The sequence below is a fragment of the Pristiophorus japonicus genome, chromosome 2 (assembly GCF_044704955.1).
Source record: "Pristiophorus japonicus isolate sPriJap1 chromosome 2, sPriJap1.hap1, whole genome shotgun sequence".
In the NCBI taxonomy this organism is placed as follows: Eukaryota; Metazoa; Chordata; class Chondrichthyes; family Pristiophoridae; genus Pristiophorus; species Pristiophorus japonicus.
Genome location: NC_091978.1, coordinates 94,599,683 through 94,620,707, shown reverse-complemented (window position 1 = coordinate 94,620,707; position 21,025 = coordinate 94,599,683). Strand labels below are relative to the sequence as shown.

The 21,025-nt window shown below is 42.6% G+C and overlaps 1 protein-coding gene across 2 annotated transcripts in view; it reads right to left on the bottom strand.

The window, feature by feature from the left end:
• The window catches only part of pik3c3 (phosphatidylinositol 3-kinase, catalytic subunit type 3), a 155,846-nt gene extending 142,666 nt beyond the window's left edge, over positions 1 to 13,180 (bottom strand). Inside the window, exons 1-3 of one of the 2 annotated variants that reach the window (XM_070868410.1) lie at positions 12,985 to 13,180; positions 8,621 to 8,809; positions 444 to 587 (exon numbers count right to left, since the gene is read on the bottom strand). In XM_070868410.1, the coding sequence (XP_070724511.1) occupies positions 444 to 587; positions 8,621 to 8,809; positions 12,985 to 13,052 (401 nt within the window). In that variant the 5' untranslated portion in view covers positions 13,053 to 13,180. The remainder of the gene's footprint in view (positions 1 to 443; positions 588 to 8,620; positions 8,810 to 12,984) is intronic. The other variant, XM_070868411.1, reaches the window with a different exon arrangement.
• Between the last annotated feature and the right edge of the window lie 7,845 nt (positions 13,181 to 21,025).

Below are 21,025 nucleotides of genomic sequence, written 5' to 3'. Positions count from 1 at the left end.
ATTTTTTAGTCTATTCAACATGTTACATATCTAAAACATTCTATAATCCATACACATCTCACTCCAGTTTAGAACTTGGAACAGAAGTTCACAAATGTATTTTGTTTGCAACCTTTTGTAAAGCTAGGTATTAAAACAGTTATAAAAATATTCCATTAGTACACAAGGAAAAATGTGCTCCATGCAGATTTCTGAACATTGAAATAATTTTATCCATCTAGTGTATCATTTAAAGTTTACAGTATTATTTAGGAGGAAGGGATAAAGAGGTTTAGTATATTTTGTACTTAAAATTATGAATCGCTCTGGGGCAAAATACAGCTTATGTGGCATTCACAAAAACAATGCACAAGAAATGGTCAGTTACTTTCTCCACATATCCACTGCAGTAAATTTCAGACCATTTTTTAACCAAGTCACAGCTAGTGGAGGAATCATCTTACCCATACTTTCCAAAAAGGGTAACAGTAGTTCCTCCAATAGGGACAGCTTTTCCAGGTCCATAAACATCCCAGATTGTGAGAGCAACTTGAGCATTCCGTGGTAAATCTGGATATTTCACAGGCAATTTTAACCATTCATTCCAGCTATAAAACAACAGGGATATTGTTATTTTACCCAAAGATCCTAAACTGCATGAATAGTACTGGTAAATTTAGACAATGAACTTTCAGTCCTTTTGATTTTATCCTAGTCTCAGAACTACTCGGTATCCAGTACGGTATTTAGTTATTTAAAAAAAAAGATATTATATAAAGTGAAAAAAAAGATTAAAGCATAAAAGAAGGAAATAAGAGTCAGCAAATGGGATAACAGCCTTGAACTGCCAGCACAACTGTCTTTTCAATTTTTGTTTGTGGAAGTTTGTTCTTTTGTCACTTTTTTTTTTGCAGGTGAACATAAAATGTTGAACGATAAAATGCTTTGACCGACAGCAGTCATGATTTTTTTTTTAAATATCAATTTATAATGACCAAAGAATGTCACACCAATGAACTGCAGATTACTTTCTTGGGAACTCTGTTGGTGTGAAGTAATCAGTACATTTTCTGTATAAGTGAGGCAGAAGATCATAGACACAAGATTTAATAGGCATTAATACCATATAAAAAACCCCAGAAAACTTCAATATAATAGAGAAAAACAGCAACTGCTGAAACTCTGAAATAAAGATGGAAAATGCTGGAAATACTCAGCATGTCCATCAGCATCTGGAGCCCTTACCCTTCCTCAGAACTAGAAAGAGGTGATGGGCGAGCTTCCTTGTAGGGCCTTTGCTGCAAGGTTGACCAAAACAAAAAAGCGAGAGAAGAACAAAAAGAAACTTACCAAATATGGCAAGTATTTGTATAAATAGGAGCTGTAAATGGGTTCAACAGTCTGGGACTAGATTTATGAAAAACTCAAAGTGCTGAATGGTACAGAGGTTAACTCAGTCAGGCTGTGAAAAACGCAAAAGCAAAAGGAGAAACTGGTAGGGAAATGGCAGGAGTGGGAGGCAGAGAGGAACACAAAGAGTAAAGAAAAATGAAGTTGCTAAAGTCAATGCTCAGAACAGAGCGTAGCAAGTGCCCCAGAGCAACAGGAGATATTCTTTCTTGAAGACTGTACTGAGCTTGGTTGGAGCTTAGTTAGAATGGGAGGTAAGGGAGAAAGGGTTTAAGTGGCAAGTTACAGTGATCATGCTGAAAAGTCAAAACAATCAGTCCATGTTCTCCAAAATATATAAGTTATGCAATAAAGTTAGTATATCATGGTATTTTCACTCCTTTCTAAATCCATTCCCATGCGATTGAACAGAGGAAAAGCTTATTTATATAGTATTTAGCATATCTGATCAGTAACCCTTGACCGGACCACATCTGGAGTACAGTACCTTACCTAACTAAGGAAAGATATACTTGCCTTAGAGGGAGTGTAACAAAGGTTCACTAGAGTTGAGGTAGATCATCAGCCATGATCTTATTGAATGGTAGAGCAGGCTCGTCGGGCCAAATGGCCTACTCCTGCTTCTACTTATGTTCTTATATTAACCAGTCAACTTTTTTCTTACTGTCACCGTTCAGGATTCTATGTCCATTTTTCCCCACATCTAGGGGTCAAGTTTCGGGCCGCGCCTACAACGGCGCAGCCCCGACATGGACACCCGTTTTTCACACCTAAAAGCGCAACAAAAATGTACCTTGCAATTCTCGGGCTCCTTGCAGGTCCCTCGGAGCTCGGCGCGCAGACATCAGTGGGGGGCGGAGCCACAGAGTCGCGCCGATTCTGCAAGTGCAGGGGGCGGGACTAAGTTAAATGGGAGAACATTGTGCCGGCAGCCCTGCGCATGCGCGTTGGAGCATGCGTGCACGCGCAGTAGGCCATAAACATTGGCACTCGGCTATTTTTTTTTAAAAAGGAACTTGAAGAAAAGTGCTGATTTGTCTCGTGGACCTCTGGAAAGGCTTGGGATTGAATTTGTGATTTTTTGGTGTCTGAAGGAGTGCTTTTAGCAGCACTGTTGAAGAAATCACCTGCTGAAATCAGGGAGTGCTGCTTTTTGCTGCTAAACTTCCAGAACAAGTGCTGCATAGGTGCATGCAAAATAAGGACTGTGTGTTTTGAAAAATCAGAGTGTCAATTCAATACAGCAATGGAACAACGTCCACCAAGAACAAAGAATTTCTTGCATGAAGAAGTGGAGATATTAGTAAAAGTAATTGAGCAGAGATAGCAGGAGCTAGATACCAGCAACAGAGGTCGCATAAAAGTGCCACCTAAAGAAATGAAGAAACGCTGGAACCAAGTTGCAGAAGATTACTGCGCAGTGGTGCATACCATGAGATCTGGAAGCCAGTGTAAAAAGAAATGGCACGACCTTGGTCAAGTAGTGAGTGTAAGTAATATTTTCATTTTTTAATGTAATCGTAATTGTAATGTGACTATCTGTATGTCCCACCCTGCAGAAAGACGCACTCTGTAAAAAGTTATATTTTACTCTTTGCAGAAGAAATTGGCCCACAACAAAAGGGAAGCAACTCGAACAGGAGGAGGCACGCCCAATCTGCATCCATTGACACCCTTGGAACAGAGGGTAGCTGCCATGATGAGTCGTACATGGAGAAAAGCAATCAGTACAGCACAAGCTGGGCCCGCACGCGAGGAAGAGGGCAAGTCCTGAAAATGCATCGTGGCCCTTCAAATCAACCTGCTGCCTGGCCTACTATGTGTGAGAGCACTCATGCCACCCATCCTGCCCCCTCCCTTGCTGTTCTGATATATTTTGCAGAACATGATGATGATGCCAACCCTGAGGATCCTGAATATCCAGAACAAGAACCAGTACAACCAGATGCAGACAATCCAGACTGGATGCTGGCGACGATGACTGAAATGTCTACAGGGGAGAGCTTCCAAATTAATGTTTATGAGCCCCCATTAAGGGGCATCAGAGTTTCAACCCCTTGCATAGGTTCTGGCTCGACCTTCCATGGTTTTGATTCCGATGTTGCGGGTCCCGGTGGTGCTGCTGGTGTAATGCAGCAGTTTACAGCCAGTGCACCACTGTCCGAGCCTGCACCTCCCACTCGCGTAGGTTCTGGTTCCACCTTCCATGGTTTTGATTCCGATGTTGCGGGTCCCAGTGGTGCTGGTGATATCATGGAGCAGTTTACACCCATTCGCCCACCATCCCAGCCCACGGCTCGCACTCAAGTACTGCCGTCTGGAACACCGAGCGCCCCACCGTCCCAGCTCGCGCCTCCGTGTAGTGGTGCCTTTTGGAACACCGCGCCTCCCAGTGTAGTGGTGCCATGAGGCAGACCCAGGTAGAGGAGAAGGAGATTGGAGACACGCTCTCCTGAGATGCAGCATGCAACAAATGCGGCTCAGATTGTGGCATTGGGTATGGAGACCAATGAGCTTACCCGATCACTCATCGGTAGCGCCAGTGCAGTAGGTGAAGAGGCGACGGTCCTGACGGGAGAAATAGCAGTAATGACACGGGAGGGAATGTCCGAGGGAGTGCAATCGACGGCACAGGCCGTCAGGGAGGACATGCAAGCAATGGCACAGGCCCTCATGGAGGTAGCTGCTGCAATAAGAGCACACAGCCCCGCTAATCAAATGACACCCCCATGAAGAAGTGAACATTCACTGAGATGTGGATGAGAGATGGTTGCAGCCTTTCTTTGCTGCTTTTGTTCTTGTGCTTGATGTAGCCGTAGTAGCATTTTTCAAATTGAAATTGTTTAAGTTTTGTAACTTTACAACTTAAGTGGTCTTAGGGTTTTTAAGTGATCTTAGTGTAAATGCTCTCATTTTGTATCTTATTTAATTTTGCACCTAAAAAGTGATCTTAAGAGTGTAAGATTTTTCACATTGAAATTGTTTTGTAACTTTACAAGTTTGTGTGATCTTAAAGTTTTTAAGTGATCTTCAAGTCATATTAAAAAGTAAAGTTTGATAAATATTTTATTAGTGACATTAACTTTTCAATAAAATATTTTTTCTTTAAAACTGAATCATGTTCCATTAGCACAACACAACGAAGGAACAACGCCAAAGAATAAACATGTCCATGCGCAACAGTTGTCGCAGAGCCATCAGGCATCAGTAATTGAAGCGTTCACGGATGAGCTGCTGGCGCAGGGCTCGAGCAATTGTTAAAAGGAGCACAATGGACGGCCCTCCTCCGACCTCGTGCTCCGGCATCAGGCACTTGCATGCTTTCCTGATCGTCGTCATCATCCTCATCCTGCTCTTCCAAGTTACTATCTTCAGGCACTGGCCCCTCATGTGGGTCTTCTGGTTCCACTATCAGCTCCTGCTGCCTCCATGATGGCTAAGTTATGGAGCATGCAGCACACAACAGTGAAGTGACCGACAATCTGACGAGAGTATTGCAAGTGGCCACCGGAATGGTCCAGGCATCGGAAACGCTGTTTCAGTATGCCAATGGTTCTCTCAATGATGCTGCGCGTCGCAATGTGTGCCATGTTGTATTGACGGTCAGCCTCCGTCCGTGTCACACATAGGGGCGTCATGAGCCAAGTGGCCAGGCTGTACCCTTGTCTCCCAGTAGCCAGCTCTGCCCTTCTGGCTGCTTCTCAAACATGTCAGATAGAACGCTGTCACGTAGGATGAACACATCATCAGTGCTACAAGGGTATCTCACATTGACTGACATGATGCGCTGCTTGTCGTCACACACGAGCTGCACATCATGATGGAGTGGAAATCTTTTCTATTCCTGCACTGCTCGAAATCCTTCACAGGTGCTTGCAAGGCGATGTGGGTACAATCAATGCAGCCCTGTACCTTTGGGAAGCCAGCAATCCTGAAGAGGCCCACAGCCCTCATGGATCACTTGTGCGGTCATTGGGAAATTGATGAAGCCATTCCTCCGCGCATACAGTGCAGCCGTGACCTGGAAAACGCAGGCATGTATTGCACGTTGAGAGATGGCACACACATCTCCAGTTGTAGCCTGAAACGATCCCGAGGCATAGAAGGCAAGTGTCGCTGTTACCTTCACTTCAACAGACAAGGCAGTTGGTGTTCTGCTTCTGGGCTGAAAATCTGCTCTCAGCATATCACAGATTTCAACGACAACTTCTCTGAGGGAACGCAGCCTTTTGACACAATCAGCCTTGCTCATGTCCAGGTACGAGCGCCTGGCTCGATATTGCCGACGTGGGTAAGGTCTCTTGCCCATCAGCCTACGGGCTATGATGTTCCTGGTGCGGTGAGCTCTAATCAATTCTCTCCTAGGCAGTGAATTGCTGGCGAACCATTGCATAATCCGTGGTGTTGTCAATGCAGCACCCATACTGCGATTACAAATTTAAGTTTCAAACTGGCGAGCTGGCTGCATCTCCCTCCCAAGTGCTTTGCACGCCTACCCTGCCCCCTGGCCGAATGGCCTCAGCCTCCCTCGCTGCTCGAAGGCTGCTTGCTGTTTCTTCGGCTGTCATCGAGCCACTGACGCCGCCCCTATCCCGTGGCTGAATGCCCTCAGCCTCCCTCGCAGCTCGAAGGCTGCTTGCTGTTTCTTCGGCTGCCGTCGAGCCACTGACGCCGCCCTGTCTCCTACATAGAAGGAAGGCCTGCCTGAAGCACCGCAGCTCGAAGGCTGCTTGCTGCCATTGTTGGGTTGCCGTCGAGTCACTGATGCTGCCCTTGTCTCCGACATGGAAGGCCTGCCTGAAGCACTGCAGCTCGAAGGCTGCTGCTGCTTCACACAGGTAGGAATATACAATATTTTGTATTTGCTTTGTTTATAATTTTTTTTATTCAGGTTGTATAAGTGAGACTGTTGAATGCTTGTAGAATTTAATTACTTCCCTTCCCCCCCCCCCCTCCCCTATGCCTGAATTGTAACCTACACCTGATTTCTAAAGTATAGGCAAGGTTTTTCTGAGCGTACAAAAATCTTCACTTACTCCATTCTAAGTTAGTTTGGAGTAAGTTTTCACTGCCTAAACTTTCAAAACAGGCGTAAGTGGCTGGACACGCCCCCTTTTGAAAAAGAAAATCTGTTCCAAAATGAAAATGTTCTAACTGACTAGAACTGGAGCAAACTAAATGCCGAGGATTGCAATTTCTAAGATACTCCATTCTAAACCAGTTGCTCCAAAAAAATAGGAGCAACTCAGGCCGAAACTTGACCCCATAATGGCAAACCATCTTAAAATGCATTTTCAGCAGAAGCTTGTCTATAAGTGGTTAGCGCCCTGGTCATCCATAAACAATAGGAGGTTTAAATTTTGGATTGGCAGCTGTTTTACACTCATACCAAATAATGGTCAATTACTTAGTAATGTTTGACCATTCAGGAAGATATCTAGCACCTTAGAAAAAAAGAAAATCACCTTAAAAGTGCCCTCAAAATGGAGTCAGTCACTGAAAATCTGAAAAAAGCTAATGCTAATTAAAACCATGTGAAACAAAACCATTTTTACAAGAATTGAGAGGCATATGCCATTAAGTTTCAAATAGATTAGGCCATATAAATGTCACTCCTTATCTGAATTTTTTTTTTAAATGGAGCCATTCCCACAAAGAATTTAGGGGAGTGAAAGTGCTATCTGTACCTCTGGATTCTAAAGCTTCATTAACCGGACGTTATCAATGGGTACGAACAAGGCTATTAGACACTTAAAAGGGCAAACTCTTCTGGTATATGTGTCACTCAGATTAGTTAATATTGAAATTGAGATTTCTTTGAGAACCAAGGATTATAAGATGGTGTTTTTACACTGAAATGGGGCATAAGTACAAGTGTAGGAATATTTGTGTTGGTTTAAGTGGTAATAATAAGTACTACAGTGTAGGATTGTTGTGTGCTGTACATAGAAACATAGAAAATAGGTGCAGGAGTAGGCCATTCGGCCCTTCGCGCCTGCACTACCATTCAATAAGATCATGGCTGATCATTCCCTCAGTACCCCTTTCCTGCTGGAAGGTTGTTTCTGAAAAAAGCGGAAAGTTTAGCCCGGATATTGACAGGGTCGGGTTTTCCGAGCCAGAAGGGCGGAGTTTCAGACAGGCGCTGTGTAGTTTTCACTGGAGGGAACGTTGCTCCCAGCCTCATTATAATATTAATTAGGCAACCCACCTCCCCAACCTTCCTATATCCAGAGGTCAATCCCCAGTGCAGAATGGCAATTTAAAATTTGAGTACGCGTCAGGTTCTTTTCCAGCTCCTAATTGGGCTGCACATTGGTATCTATAAACTATATAATTACAAAACACTAGGATATATACAAAGCATATTACAGTATATACCAGCATAAACTAAATTTATTTTGACAGAAAGGTGTAATATCCATGTAGATTTTTTTTTTTTAATTCATTCTTGGGATATGGGCATCACTGGAAAGGCTAGCATTTATTTCCCATCTCTAGTTGCCCTCGAGAAGGTGGTGGCGAGCCGCTTTCTTGAACTGCTGATGTTATTATGCTGTCATCAAAGTGAAATTCATTTGCTGCTCTTCTTCATTTCCACCTAGCCAAACACATTCAATGCTATGAAATAATCTGTTAGATATTGGATCTCTATTTCAAAACTGACATGTTTGATGGTATTTCAATTGCCAGCCTATTATTTACTGAATAGATTTTGTTTCCAATCTAGAGTCCAGGAAATGGGAACAGACTACTGATCCCTTTGATTAAAATTTGGAATATCCAAATTATTGTTTTAAAAATGGATTTCTGGAGTCACATTCAATAAGTTTTCCTATTGAAGGTTTTCCAATTGAAAGAACTTTCCTCCACCCAGATACTGTTATGTCTTAAAGTAGTAGTAGTTTAACTTTTTTTAAATTCTGAATCCATATTTACAGTGCAAACTTGTTTGAAAAGATTAAAATACTTCATACTTGCTAAGCTATCTGCCCCACTGAGAATACTGCAACCCAGCTCTACATTTTAAAAGTAAACTTTTAATACGTGAGGTAAACATCAGAATTTTGGGTTAAAAATTCTAATTCCTAAAGTTAAAAAAGTTTTAAAATATTTTGTGTGAAATGTTTTATGCACAGATTTAAGGTCTTGTACTTTGACAAGATATTCAAATCCCTTCTGAAATAAAACCCATCTCAAAACATAAATCTCAGCAACAAGCCATACTTACTTCCATCTTGTGCTGAAAGCTTTGTAAGAAGTTCTAACAGGAAGAGCCAAAGGCTTTCCTTCTGCAAAGACTTGGCCTGTCACATAGAGATCTGAACAGGTTTCCTGATACAAGCCCGAAAATTTGAGCAACGGATCCTCTAGAAGAGCTTTGTAGCTTTGTTGCTCCCGTTTTCCTTCCAAACTTCCGCTGCATACATAGAGGAACACAAGAGAAAATATCTGGGGTGTGTATATCATGCTGCATCCACATACAAAGATTAGTGAAGCAGAAAATAATGTACAGTTCATTATTTTAAACAAAAGAATTTAGGTATTTTGATGACTACTATTAATGTAAAATAATAAAATCTTCACTACTCAAACATGGTAAATTTAAAAAGCTTTTAGCAATACACAATGAATTTACACATTCTCATTTTTCCTCCCCCCCGCCATGAAAAGCGATTACAACTGACTATATAGGCTGTCAACATTTGCGCATTTAGAAGTTTCCCACAGACTCAAGCTTTCAAATTGAAAAAAAACTGCATCACATCTTCCTGTTGGGTTAACTCCAATTAGTCCTTCATCAGTTTCACATTGCTAATGGTTACTGACCAATAGAAAATGGTAACATTTTTGAATCTCACAAAGTGGAGTTCCACTGCTGCAGCAAGATGACTATTATTGATAGACAGGCTGTGACACTTGCATCGGCGCAACTTAAAAATGTCAGCCACAACTTACAGCTGAGCAGTTAAAAGCAGCATTATAAATAATGTCACATCATGGATTTGCCTTACAGTTGTGCAATAGTAAACAGGTCAATAAACCAACCTCTTATTTAGTTTTGCTGATGAGAAAGCACTTAAGTGTGGGAAATTAGTTTTCAAATTCCCCATAGAATTTCTGAAAATTAAAATTTAGGATGCCCTGTATGTGACAAGCTACGGAGATTTTCAAGAATAATGTGTAGTTAATACATTTTTCATCACTATACTTCATGCTTTTATGGGTCACTATACACTAGCAGTGAGAGAATATATCTTTAACATCATAGAATCATGGAAAAATTACAACACAGGAGGCTATTCGGCACATCATATCCATGCCGGACTCCAGCACAAACAATTACGAAATATGTAGGTAATAATTTGATCTGCCGAGATAAATGTTTTTTCCTTTTAATAATGACGTTTTATAGTTCACAAGTCTAAACATCTAAACTGTATACTATTACAAAAAAGGGTTTGATCAGAATTTAGTCCTTGGAAACCTATAAGTTTATCATTTGGTTCAAAAGTGCACATTTCTGTCAAAATCAACATTGTAACAGTAGTGGGTTAATGAAGTGTTAAATCATTGTGATTTCATTCTTGAGGAGAGGAACACGCTTCCCATAATTTGATGAGATGCATTTCTATTTAACGTAACATTTCAGAATCGTGTTTGCAAACAACCAAGCTATCTCATTGCGCATTTAGTGTGAAATAATAACCTAGATTGTTCATTTAAAAAGAACAGTAAAAATAATTTTACGAGTGGAGGATTCCAAGGATAAGGGCTCTGGTTTGAAAAACAATTCCCCAGTAACTGAAGCGCACAGCTACTGTAAAAAAAAAGTTTGCTATTTTAAAGCTGGAGGATGTAATTGTAGGCTTATCTTACTTTCATTTAGGAGCAATCCAGTTGTACTGTAGATTTGCAAATGCTGCCTTTATACTGTTAGTAAGGGGTTGAACATCTCTACTTGCATTACAGGTGGTACTTGTTGCCAGCCAAAGTAAACCTTTACATATTCAAACATTCACTGTAATTTGAATGTCAGTGAAGTTCTAACATTACTGAAACTGACTCTTTATTAGCATAACTACAGTTGATGTGAGGCTGTCTCTTCTAGATGATCTCACACTACTTGACAAAATTCAAATCACACTCTAGTCAGTGACATTACATAGAATTACACTAATCCTACATCAATGTGATACATAAGCCACAATGCATTGATACAGAAACTATGATACAACTGCTCAATTGCATACAGAACCTAATACTGTACTTCACTTTATGGGATTAAAACATAAGGGCTTATAAATGCACCACAAAGACACTACTATCCACATAGACGTCTTACAATGACTGCAATCATTTACATATTGCATTGATAAGTTTTCATATAGCACATAATGTGAATCTGCAACATTCTCACGCTATAAAAACAAATGCAAATACAGAATTTACTATCAAATCAATTGCTCTATTTTAAATAAGACCTCTTGTAAAGCAATTAGTAAAAGCATTTTGCTTTTAAAAATCATAAAATCAATGCAGAAAGCACAATCAGTAATTTATCTGATCATTGTACATGAATGGAAAGGTTCTAAAAAGTCTTGCAAAATAGGTTTGCTTCATGAACCATGTGGTCTAATTTTGCTAAACTAAGGATAAAGGTTTTGAATCTAGATCTTTTTTCCCATATGTGCCAACAACTCAAATGATTTTTACAACTACTATCTTAACACACTCAATACTACTCCCATTACTACAACTCTACACTAACTGAGATCATTTGCCATAAATGCAAATTATTAGCAAACAAAATTGTCCATTTTGAAATCTGTTCATTTTGAAAAACAGAACTCTAGCTGTCCCACAGTACATATTCAAGCAATCCTCACTGGCTCACATTGGCTCCTGGTTTCCCAATGCCTCAAATTTAAAATAACTTGTGTTTTAAGTCCCTTCATGGCCTTCTCTGCAACCTCCTCTTGCCCAAGCTCTCTTTTCCTTTGATTCTGGCCTCTCTCTCTGTTAACAGTCGTGCTTTCAGACACCTCAGCCTACACTGGAATTATCTCCATAAACCTCTCTACCTCCCCCCCACCCCCCTCCTTTAAGTCCCTCTTTAAAACTCACTTCTTCCACCAAGTTTTTGGTCACTCCTCCTAGTATCTCCACCTTTGTCTCAACGTTCACATTTTTCTTACGCGCAAATTGGCTGCCACGTTTCCTACATTACAAGTGACTACACGTCAATAGTACTTCATATGCTGTAAGGGACATCCGGTGGTTGTAAATGGCATATAAATGAAAGTCTTTCTTTCTTTCATGCCTCTATGAAATGCCTTGGGATATGTTTTCTATATTAAAAGGCACAATATAAATGCAAGTTATTGTCAAGAATATCCAGTGAGTTATTGGCCATCAGTCCAAGCATCCTACTTCTGATTCATCTGCTGGAAGTGCGTGTGTGGGACACAGGTTGAGGACAACATCAACTATGCTGCCCTTGCAGTCAAAATAGCCTGGCAAAACTCACTGTCAAGGTTCACATCTGAATAACAGCCATTTGACAAGGTACCAAAGAGCAACCATGCCTAGGATCTAATCATGTCATGGACATTGGTGCTCATTTGTTTCAGGTGATAGCCATCTCTTTCTTACACCCTTCCCTTATTCCAGAACTCAATCCAATACCCCAAGAACGTGAATCACTGGCCCCTGCACTAGCCTTGTTGCCACATATTGAATTTTCACATCCTCCTCTCCAAAGCCTGCCCAGCAAATGGCACAAGAAGCAATCCAGAGATTACCACCCTTGGAATTGTGTTTTTCAATCTACTATCTTCAAATTACAATTGCAAAACCTGAAACATACTTCCATCTAGTCAGACTGCATCTTTACTGCATCCAGTTCTAGTCACCAAGAAACAGAGACTCAAGCACTGGAAGCAATGCAAAGAAGAGCCATGAAGTTAACCTCTAATGTCAGGGGTCTGAGTTATGAGAAAAGACTCGATAGACTTGGGCTTTTCAGCCTGGAAAGAAGGCATCTGAGAGATGGTCTTATAAAGATATACAAGATTATTACGGATGTAGAAAGTGTTAAACCAAACTATTACTTTAAATTAAAATATGGGATTAGAACTAGGACACAAACAAGGTCAAACTAATAAAAGGTAAATAAATGTAAGACTGATAGCAGGTGTGTTTTTAACTACAACGAATAAACTTCTAGATAAAATAGTGGAGGCAACAATCCTAAGCAACTGAAGCCTAAATAGGGACGTTACGATCTCTCTCGGTGGATGAATCAAATTGGCCAAGTGTCCTGCCCCGCCTGCAATTATCCTGTGACCACCCCATTCCCGTAGTCTCATTAAAATGCTTAGACTTTCAGGCACATAACATGGGAAGACTGGGTTAATGCCGAGCAATAACACATGGAGCCGCCAGGTCTGGCCCGGTGGTGCTGAGAGAGGTTCAGTAACTGGAGCGGCCGGTGCGAGTGTGGGCGGGGGACCAGCCCCCAGCCCCAGCCCCAGCCCCGCTCCCTGCCGCCCCTCTCCCGCTCCCGGCTCCCCGGCCCTGCCCCACACTCACATCTTCAGCTGCACGTTGATGTCCAGGTCGCAGCTGTAAACATAGCAGAACTTCTCCGTGTCCCCCATCACTCGGGCGAGCGACAGCGGCTAAAGCGAGTCCTTTACCGGCCCGGCGCCACTCTCCGGACAGGTGGGAGAGAGAGAGTTTAAACCGGTCCAAGTCTAAGGCTCCGCGACCGCCATCTTCGCAGCCCGCCTCCTTGTTTACATCCGGTTCGCAGGTGAAAGGTCAACCATGAGATGCTGGCTTCTGCATCAGAGATAGGAGCAGGAGTCGGCCATGTGGGCCCTCCAGCCTGCTCAGCCATTCAGTAAGATCATGGCTGATCTGATCTGACAACTGGCTGTCAGTCAGTGGAGTTGTGAGCCTCAGGGGCTTCTCTTCCGTGCCTATATCCGGGCCAGGGTGTCGCTAGAGATGGAGCACGCGGTGTCCACCAGTACGCTCGTGGCTTTCCGCGAGAGGTGGGCGCCGGAGGGACTGGAGTGCATAATCACGCCCGGCAACCAAATTTTTATTTGATTTTATGATTTAAAGTTTAATTTGTTTTAATTGCCGGGGTTTTTAGTGTCCCCCACCCCTTTTATAGGGAGTACTTGTAAACTTTATGATTTTATTGCCCAAAAAAAATCACAAAAAAAACAAAAAAAAAGTCAAAAAGAAAACAAAAAAAAAGAGGGCAGGTATAAGTGTCTGGAGTGTCCCCCAGATCGGGGGGCACTCGATCTAATGTTTGTTTTGTACTCCCTAAAAGAGTTGTGAGCCTCAGGGAGCAGGGTCTGTGCTCACAGGAGGGAGCTTCATCCAGCACAATGATAAACCTGCACCCCCACAATCACATCTAGTAAATGCCTACGGTTTACACTTGAACTATTCCAGCAGCTTGAAGACTTGCTTCCTGACATCTACCCGAAAATGTCCCCTTGTCCGAGTATGCTGGCGTACTTTGAAGACATACTCTGGATTAACACCAGCTGTGCCGTTTAAATTCTTGTCAACTTCTATAAGATTCCTCTGAGTCAAGGATAACTAGACCCGGTTTCTCCAGTTTTTCCTCATAATTCAATCATTTCACTTTAGGGATCAGCCTCATGTCTCTATTGCACCGCATCCGTGGTTTGACTATTACCCGTACGTCACGGTGACCAAAATTGAATGTAGTACTCAAGGTGAAGTCTGTCTGGTGCGCTGTACAGTTTTAGCATAACATGGTCTAATTTATAATCAATTAATTTAGCATTAATTAATAATACTTTGGACTGTTTATTACTACTCCACAATTATTTTACATGTTAAATGTAAAATCTATCACTTGGATCCCTTTCTGCTTCACGTTTAGCTATTTCTGCACCATACTTGCCACATTTATTTTTCCGACTAGTGTGCATTCTTGCCAAACTAGAAAACCAGCAAAACATAGGAACAGGAATAGGACATTCAGCCCCTCAAGCTTGTTCCAGCATTCAATGAGATCATGGCTGATCTGTGACCTAGCTCCATGACCCATGACCATTTGCCTCATATCCCTTAATATCTTCAGTTAACAAAAATCTATGAATCTCAGATTTAAAATTAACATTTGACCCAGCATCAATTGACGTTTGCAGAAGAAAGTTCCAAACTTCCAGCACTCTGCGTGTAGCTGTATTTCCTAGCTTCACTCACGAAAGGCTTAGCTCTAATTTTTAAACTATGCCACCTAGTTCTAGATTCCCCAACCAGTGGGAAAAGTTTTTCTCTATCTACCCTATCAGTTCCTCTTTGTGGGCTCAATTTTCCCCGGTCATTTGCGCCTTTCTTTTGGCCCATGCCGTTTTTTCTGGCGTATTTATTTTTTTCCAAGTTCCCCCTGCGATCTGTGCCAGCATAACTGACTTAGTTCCGATTTTTCGAAGCCAGTTTTTTTTACGTCATAGTCTGTTCATGTCTGCATCGTTTTTTTTCAATTGTTCACAGTTTGGCCAACATTTTTTTCTCTTAGGTTGGCGTATCTGGCCACTCCCGAAAAACCTTCTGGTGCGTTAAGAAAACCAGCGCACATTCACAAATCTGCGCTGAAAGACGTTTTTAAATCGAAGATTTTGGAGGGAGTCAAGAACACTGTCAAAATTAATAATAAAGTTCAACTTTCTTTTACCTGTCAACGTAGAAGTGTAAATTTGTTGTATTTCAGAAGTTTTCTCATTTTTTTACTCACTCACACGCGAATGTCTTGAAGCAGGGCTTGAGGGTCGTAGATTTGGCCGGCAGAATCGGCCTCGCGCCCGGACACAGTGGCTCGGGGTTCGGCTACAAAACAAGCCATGTCAGGGCGGGGGGTGGAGGGAGAGGAGCGAGAGAGAGCGATCGGAAGGCTTGGAGCCCGGAGAGGGAGAGAGAGAAGTCAAAAGACTATAATTAGTAAAGACTGGGGAGGGGGGTGGGGAGGAGAGAGAGAGGTGCCGATCGGAAGGCTTGGAGCCCGGGGAGGGGGAGGGAGAGAGAGAAGTCACAAGACCTTTGGGTGTGGTCCATCCATACAGACCTGGTGAGATACAACTGCGAACCTGTGCTACCTGCTTTCCTGCCATTTTGAGCTTCTTTCAAAGATTACATTTTAACTATGGGGACAATACTGACAATGCCATATCTTGTGCGAGCGTTCTACATCATGGTGCTACAAGGAGGGTGAACAGCCAGTTGTCGTGGTGCATATAGGTACCAACAATATAGGTTAAAAAAAAAAGGGATGAGGTCCTACAAACTGAATTTAGGGAGCTCGGAGTTAAATTTAAAAGTAGGACCTCAAAGGTAGTAATCTCAAGATTGCTACCAGTGCTACGTGCTAGTCAGAGTATGAATCGCAGGATAGCTCAGATGAATACGTGGCTTGAGGAATGGTGCAGAAGGGAGGGATTCAAATTTCTGGGACATTGGAACCGGTCCTGCGGGAGGTGGGATCAATACAAACCGGATGGTCTGCACCTGGGCAGGACTGGAACCAATGTCTTAGAGGGTGTGTTTGCTAGTGCTGTTGGGGAGGGGTTAAACAAATATGGCAGCGGGATGGGAACATATGCTGGGAGACAGAGGGAAGTAGAATAGGGGCAGAAGCAAAAGATAGAAAGAAGAAAAGTAAAAGTGGAGGGCAGAGAAACCCAAGGCAAAAAGCAAAAAGGGCCACATTACAACAAAATTCTAAAAGGGCAAAGTATGTTAAAAAGACAAGCCTGAAGGCTCCGTGCCACAATGCGAGGAGTATTTGTAATAAGATGGATGAATTAACTGCACAGGCAGCAAATAATGAATATGATATAATTAGCATCACAGAGACATGGCTCCAGGGTGACCAAGGCTGGGAACTCAACATCCAGGGATATTCAACATTCAGGAAGGATAGACAGAAAGGAAAAGGAGAAGGGGTAGCGCTGCTGGTTAAAGAGGAAATTAACTCAATAATAAGAAAGGACATTAGCTTGGATGATGTGGAATCTGTATGGGTGGAGCTGCGGAATACCAAAGGGCAGAAAACGCTAGTGGGAGTTGTGTACAGACCACTAAACAGTAGAAGTGAGGATGGGGACAGCATCAAACAAGAAATTAGGGATGCGACAAAAAAGCTACAGCAGTTATCATGGGCGACTTTAATCTACATATAGATTGGGCTAACCAAACTGGTAGCAATACAGTGGAAGTGGATTTCCTGGAGTGTATTAGGGATGGTTTTCTGGACCAATATGTCGAGGAACCAACTAGAGGGCTGGTCATCCTAGACTGGGTGATGAGTAATGAGAAAGGACTAATTAGCAATCTTGTTTTGCGAGGCCCCTTGGGGAAGAATGAAAATAATATGGTAGAATTCTTTATTAAGACGGAGAGTGACACAGTTAATTCAGAGACTACGGTCCTGAAATTAAGGAAATGTAACTTTGATGGTATGAGGCGCAAATTGGCTAGAATAGACTGGCGAATGATACTTAAAGGGTTGACGAAACATAGGCAATGGCAGACATTTAAAGATCACATGGATGAACTTCAACAATTGTACATCCCTGTCTGGAGTAATAATAAAACGGGGAAAATGGCTCAACCGTGGCTAACAAGGGAAATTAAGGACAGTGTTAAATCCAAGGAAGAGGCATATAAATTGGCCAGAAAAAGCAGCAAACCTGAGGACTGGGAGAAATTTAGAATTTAGCAGAGGAGGACAAAGGGTTTAATTAGCAGGGAGAAAATAAAGCATGAGAAGAAGCTTGCAGGAACATAAAAACTGACTGCAAAAGCTTCTATAGATATGTGAAGAGAAAAAGATTAACGAAGACGAACGTAGGTCCCTTGCAGTCAGATTCAAGTGAATTTATAATGGAGAACAAAGAAATGGCAGACCAATTGAACAAATACTTTGGTTCTGTCTTCACGAAGGAAGACACAAATAACCTTCCGGAAGTACTAGGGGACCGAGGGTCTAATGAGAAAGAGGAACTGAAGGATATCCTTATTAGGCGGGAAATTGTACTAGGGAAATTGATGGGATTGAAGGCCGATAAATCCCCGGGGCCTGATCGTCTGCATCCCAGAGTACGTAGGGAACTGGCCCTAGAAATAGTGGATGCATTGGTGATAATTTTCCAACAGTCTATCGACTCTGGATCAGATCCTATGGACTGGAGGGTAGCGAATGTAACACCACTTTTTAAAAAAGGAGGGAGAGAGAAAACGGGGAATTATAGACTGGTTAGCCTGACATCAGTAGTGGGGAAAATGTTGGAATCAATTATTAAAGCTGAAATAACATCGCATTTGGAAAGCAGTGACAGGATCGGTCCAACTCAGCATAGATTTATGAAAGGGAAAACATGCTTGACAAATCTTCTGGAGTTTTTTGAGGATGTAACTAGCAGAGTGGACAAGGGAGAACCAGTGGATGTGGTGAATTTGGACTTTCAAAAGGCTTTTGACAAGGTCCCACACAAGAGATTGGTGTGCAAATTAAAGCACATGGTATTGGGGGTAATGTACTGACGTGGATAGAGAACTGGTTGGCAGACAGGAAGCAGAGAGTCGGGATAAACGGGTCCTTTTCAGAATGGCAGGCAGTGACTAGTGGGTGCCGCAGGGCTCAGTGCTGAGACCCCAGCTCTTTACAATATACATTAATGATTTAGATGAAAGAATTGAGTGTAATATATTCAAGTTTGCAGATGACACTAAACTGGGTGGCGGTGTGAACTGTGAGAAGGATGCTAAGAGGCTGCAGGGTGACTTGGACAGGTTAGGTGAATGGACAAATGCAGCATAATGTGAATAAATGTGAGATTATCCACTTTGAGGGCAGAATATTTTCTGAATGGCAGCAGATCAGTCATTGAAAGTTGGCATGCAGGTACAGCAGGCGGTGAAGAAGGCAAATGGTATGTTGGTCTTCATAGCTAGGGGCTTTGAGTATAGGAGCAGGGAAACATAGAAACATAGAAACATAGAAAATAGGTGCAGGAGCAGGCCATTCAGCCCTTCTAGCCTGCACCGCCATTCAATGAGTTCATGGCTGAACATGAAACTTCAGTACCCCCTTCCTGCTTTCTCGCCATACCCCTTGATCCCCCGAGTAGTAAGGACTTCATCTAACTCCCTTTTGAATATATTTAGTGAATTGGCCTCAACAACTTTCTGTGGTAGAGAATTCCACAGGTTCACCACTCTCTGGGTGAAGAAGTTTCTCCTCATCTCGGTCCTAAATGGCTTACCCCTTATCCTTAGACTGTGACCCCTGGTTCTGGACTTCCCCAACATTGGGAACATTCTTCCTGCATCTAACCTGTCTAAACCCGTCAGAATTTTAAACGTTTCTATGAGGTCCCCTCTCATTCTTCTGAACTCCAGTGAATACAAGCCCAGTTGATCCAGTCTTTCTTGATAGGTCAGTCCCACCATCCCGGGAATCAGTCTGGTGAATCTTCGCTGCACTCCCTCAATAGAAAGAATGTCCTTCCTCAAGTTAGGAGACCAAAACTGTACACAATACTCCAGGTGTGGCCTCACCAAGGCCCTGTACAACTGTAGCAACACCCCCCTGCCCCTGTACTCAAATCCCCTCGCTATGAAGGCCAACATACCATTTGCTTTCTTAACCGCCTGCTGTACCTGCATGCCAACCTTCAATGACTGATGTACCATGACACCCAGGTCTCGTTGCACCTTCCCTTTTCCTAATCTGTCACCATTCAGATAATAGTCTGTCTCTCTGTTTTTACCACCAAAGTGGATAACCTCACATTTACCCACATTATACTTCATCTGCATGCATTTGCCCACTCACCTAACCTATCCAAGTCACTCTGCAGCCTCATAGCATCCTCCTCGCAGCTCACACTGCCACCCAACTTAGTGTCATCCGCAAATTTGGAGATACTACATTTAATCCCCTCGTCTAAATCATTAATGTACAATGTAAACAGCTGGGGCCCCAGCACAGAACCTTGCGGTACCCCACTAGTCACTGCCCGCCATTCTGAAAAGTACCATTTACTCCTACTCTTTGCTTCCTGTCTGACAACCAGTTCTCAATCCATGTCAGCACAATACCCCCCAATCCCATGTGCTTTAACTTTGACACATTAATCTCTTGTGTGGGACCTTGTCGAAAGCCTTCTGAAAGTCCAAATATACCACATCAACTGGTTCTCCTTTGTCCACTTTACTGGAAACATCCTCAAAAAATTCCAGAAGATTTGTCAAGCATGATTTCCCTTTCACAAATCCATGCTGACTTGGACCAATCATGTCACCATTTTCCAAATGCGCTGCTATGACATCCTTAATAATTGATTCCATCATTTTACCCACGACTGAGGTCAGGCTGACCGGTCTATAATTCCCTGTTATCTTTCTCCCTCCTTTTTTAAAAAGTGGGGTTACATTGGCTACCCTCCACTCGATAGGAACTGATCCAGAGTCAATGGAATGTTGGAAAATGACTGTCAATGCATCCGCTATTTCCAAGGCCACCTCCTTAAGTACTCTGGGATGCAGTCCATCAGGCCCTGGGGATTTAGCGGCCTTCAATCCCATCAATTTCCCCAACACAATTTCCCGAATAATAAAGATTTCCCTCAGTTCCTCCTCCTTACTAGACCCTCTGACCCCTTTTATATCCGGAAGGTTGTTTGTGTCCTCCTTAGTGAATACTGAACCAAAGTACTTGTTCAATTGGTCTGCCATTTCTTTGTTCCCCAGATTCTGACTGCAGGAGACCTACGTTTAACTTTACTAACCTTTTTCTCTTTACATATCTATGGAAGCTTTTGCAATCCGCCTTAATGTTCCCTGCAAGCTTCTTCTCGTACTCCATTTTCCCTGCCCTAATCAAACCCTTTGTTCTCCTCTGCTGAGTTCTAAATTTCTCCCAGTCCCCAGGTTCACTGCTATTTCTGGCCAATTTGTATGCCACTTCCTTGGCTTTAATACTATCCCTGATTTCCCTTGATAGCCACGGTTGAGCCACCTTCCCTTTTTTATTTTTACGCCAGACAGGAATGTACAATTGTTGTAATTCATCCATGCGGTCTCTAAATGTCTGCCATTGCCCATCCACAGTCAACCCCTTAAGTATCATTCGCCAATCTATCCTAGCCAATTCACGCCTCATACCTTCAAAGTTACCCTTCTTTAAGTTCTGGACCATGGTCTCTGAATTAACTGTATCATTCTCCATCCTAATGCAGAATTCCACCATATTATGGTCACTCTTCCCCAAGGGGCCTCGCACAATGAGATTGCTAATTAGTCCTCTCTCATTACACAACACCCAGTCTAAGATGGCCTCCCCCCTAGTTGGTTCCTCAATATATTGGTCTAGAAAACCATCCCTTATGCACTCCAGGAAATCCTCCTCCACCGTATTGCTTCCAGTTTGGCTAGCCACCCATTATAACTGCTGCACCTTTATTGCATGCACCCCTAATTTCCTGTTTGATGCCCTCCCCAACATCACTACTACTGTTTGGAGGTCTGTACACAACTCCCACTAACGTTTTTTGCCCTTTGGTGTTCTGCAGCTCTA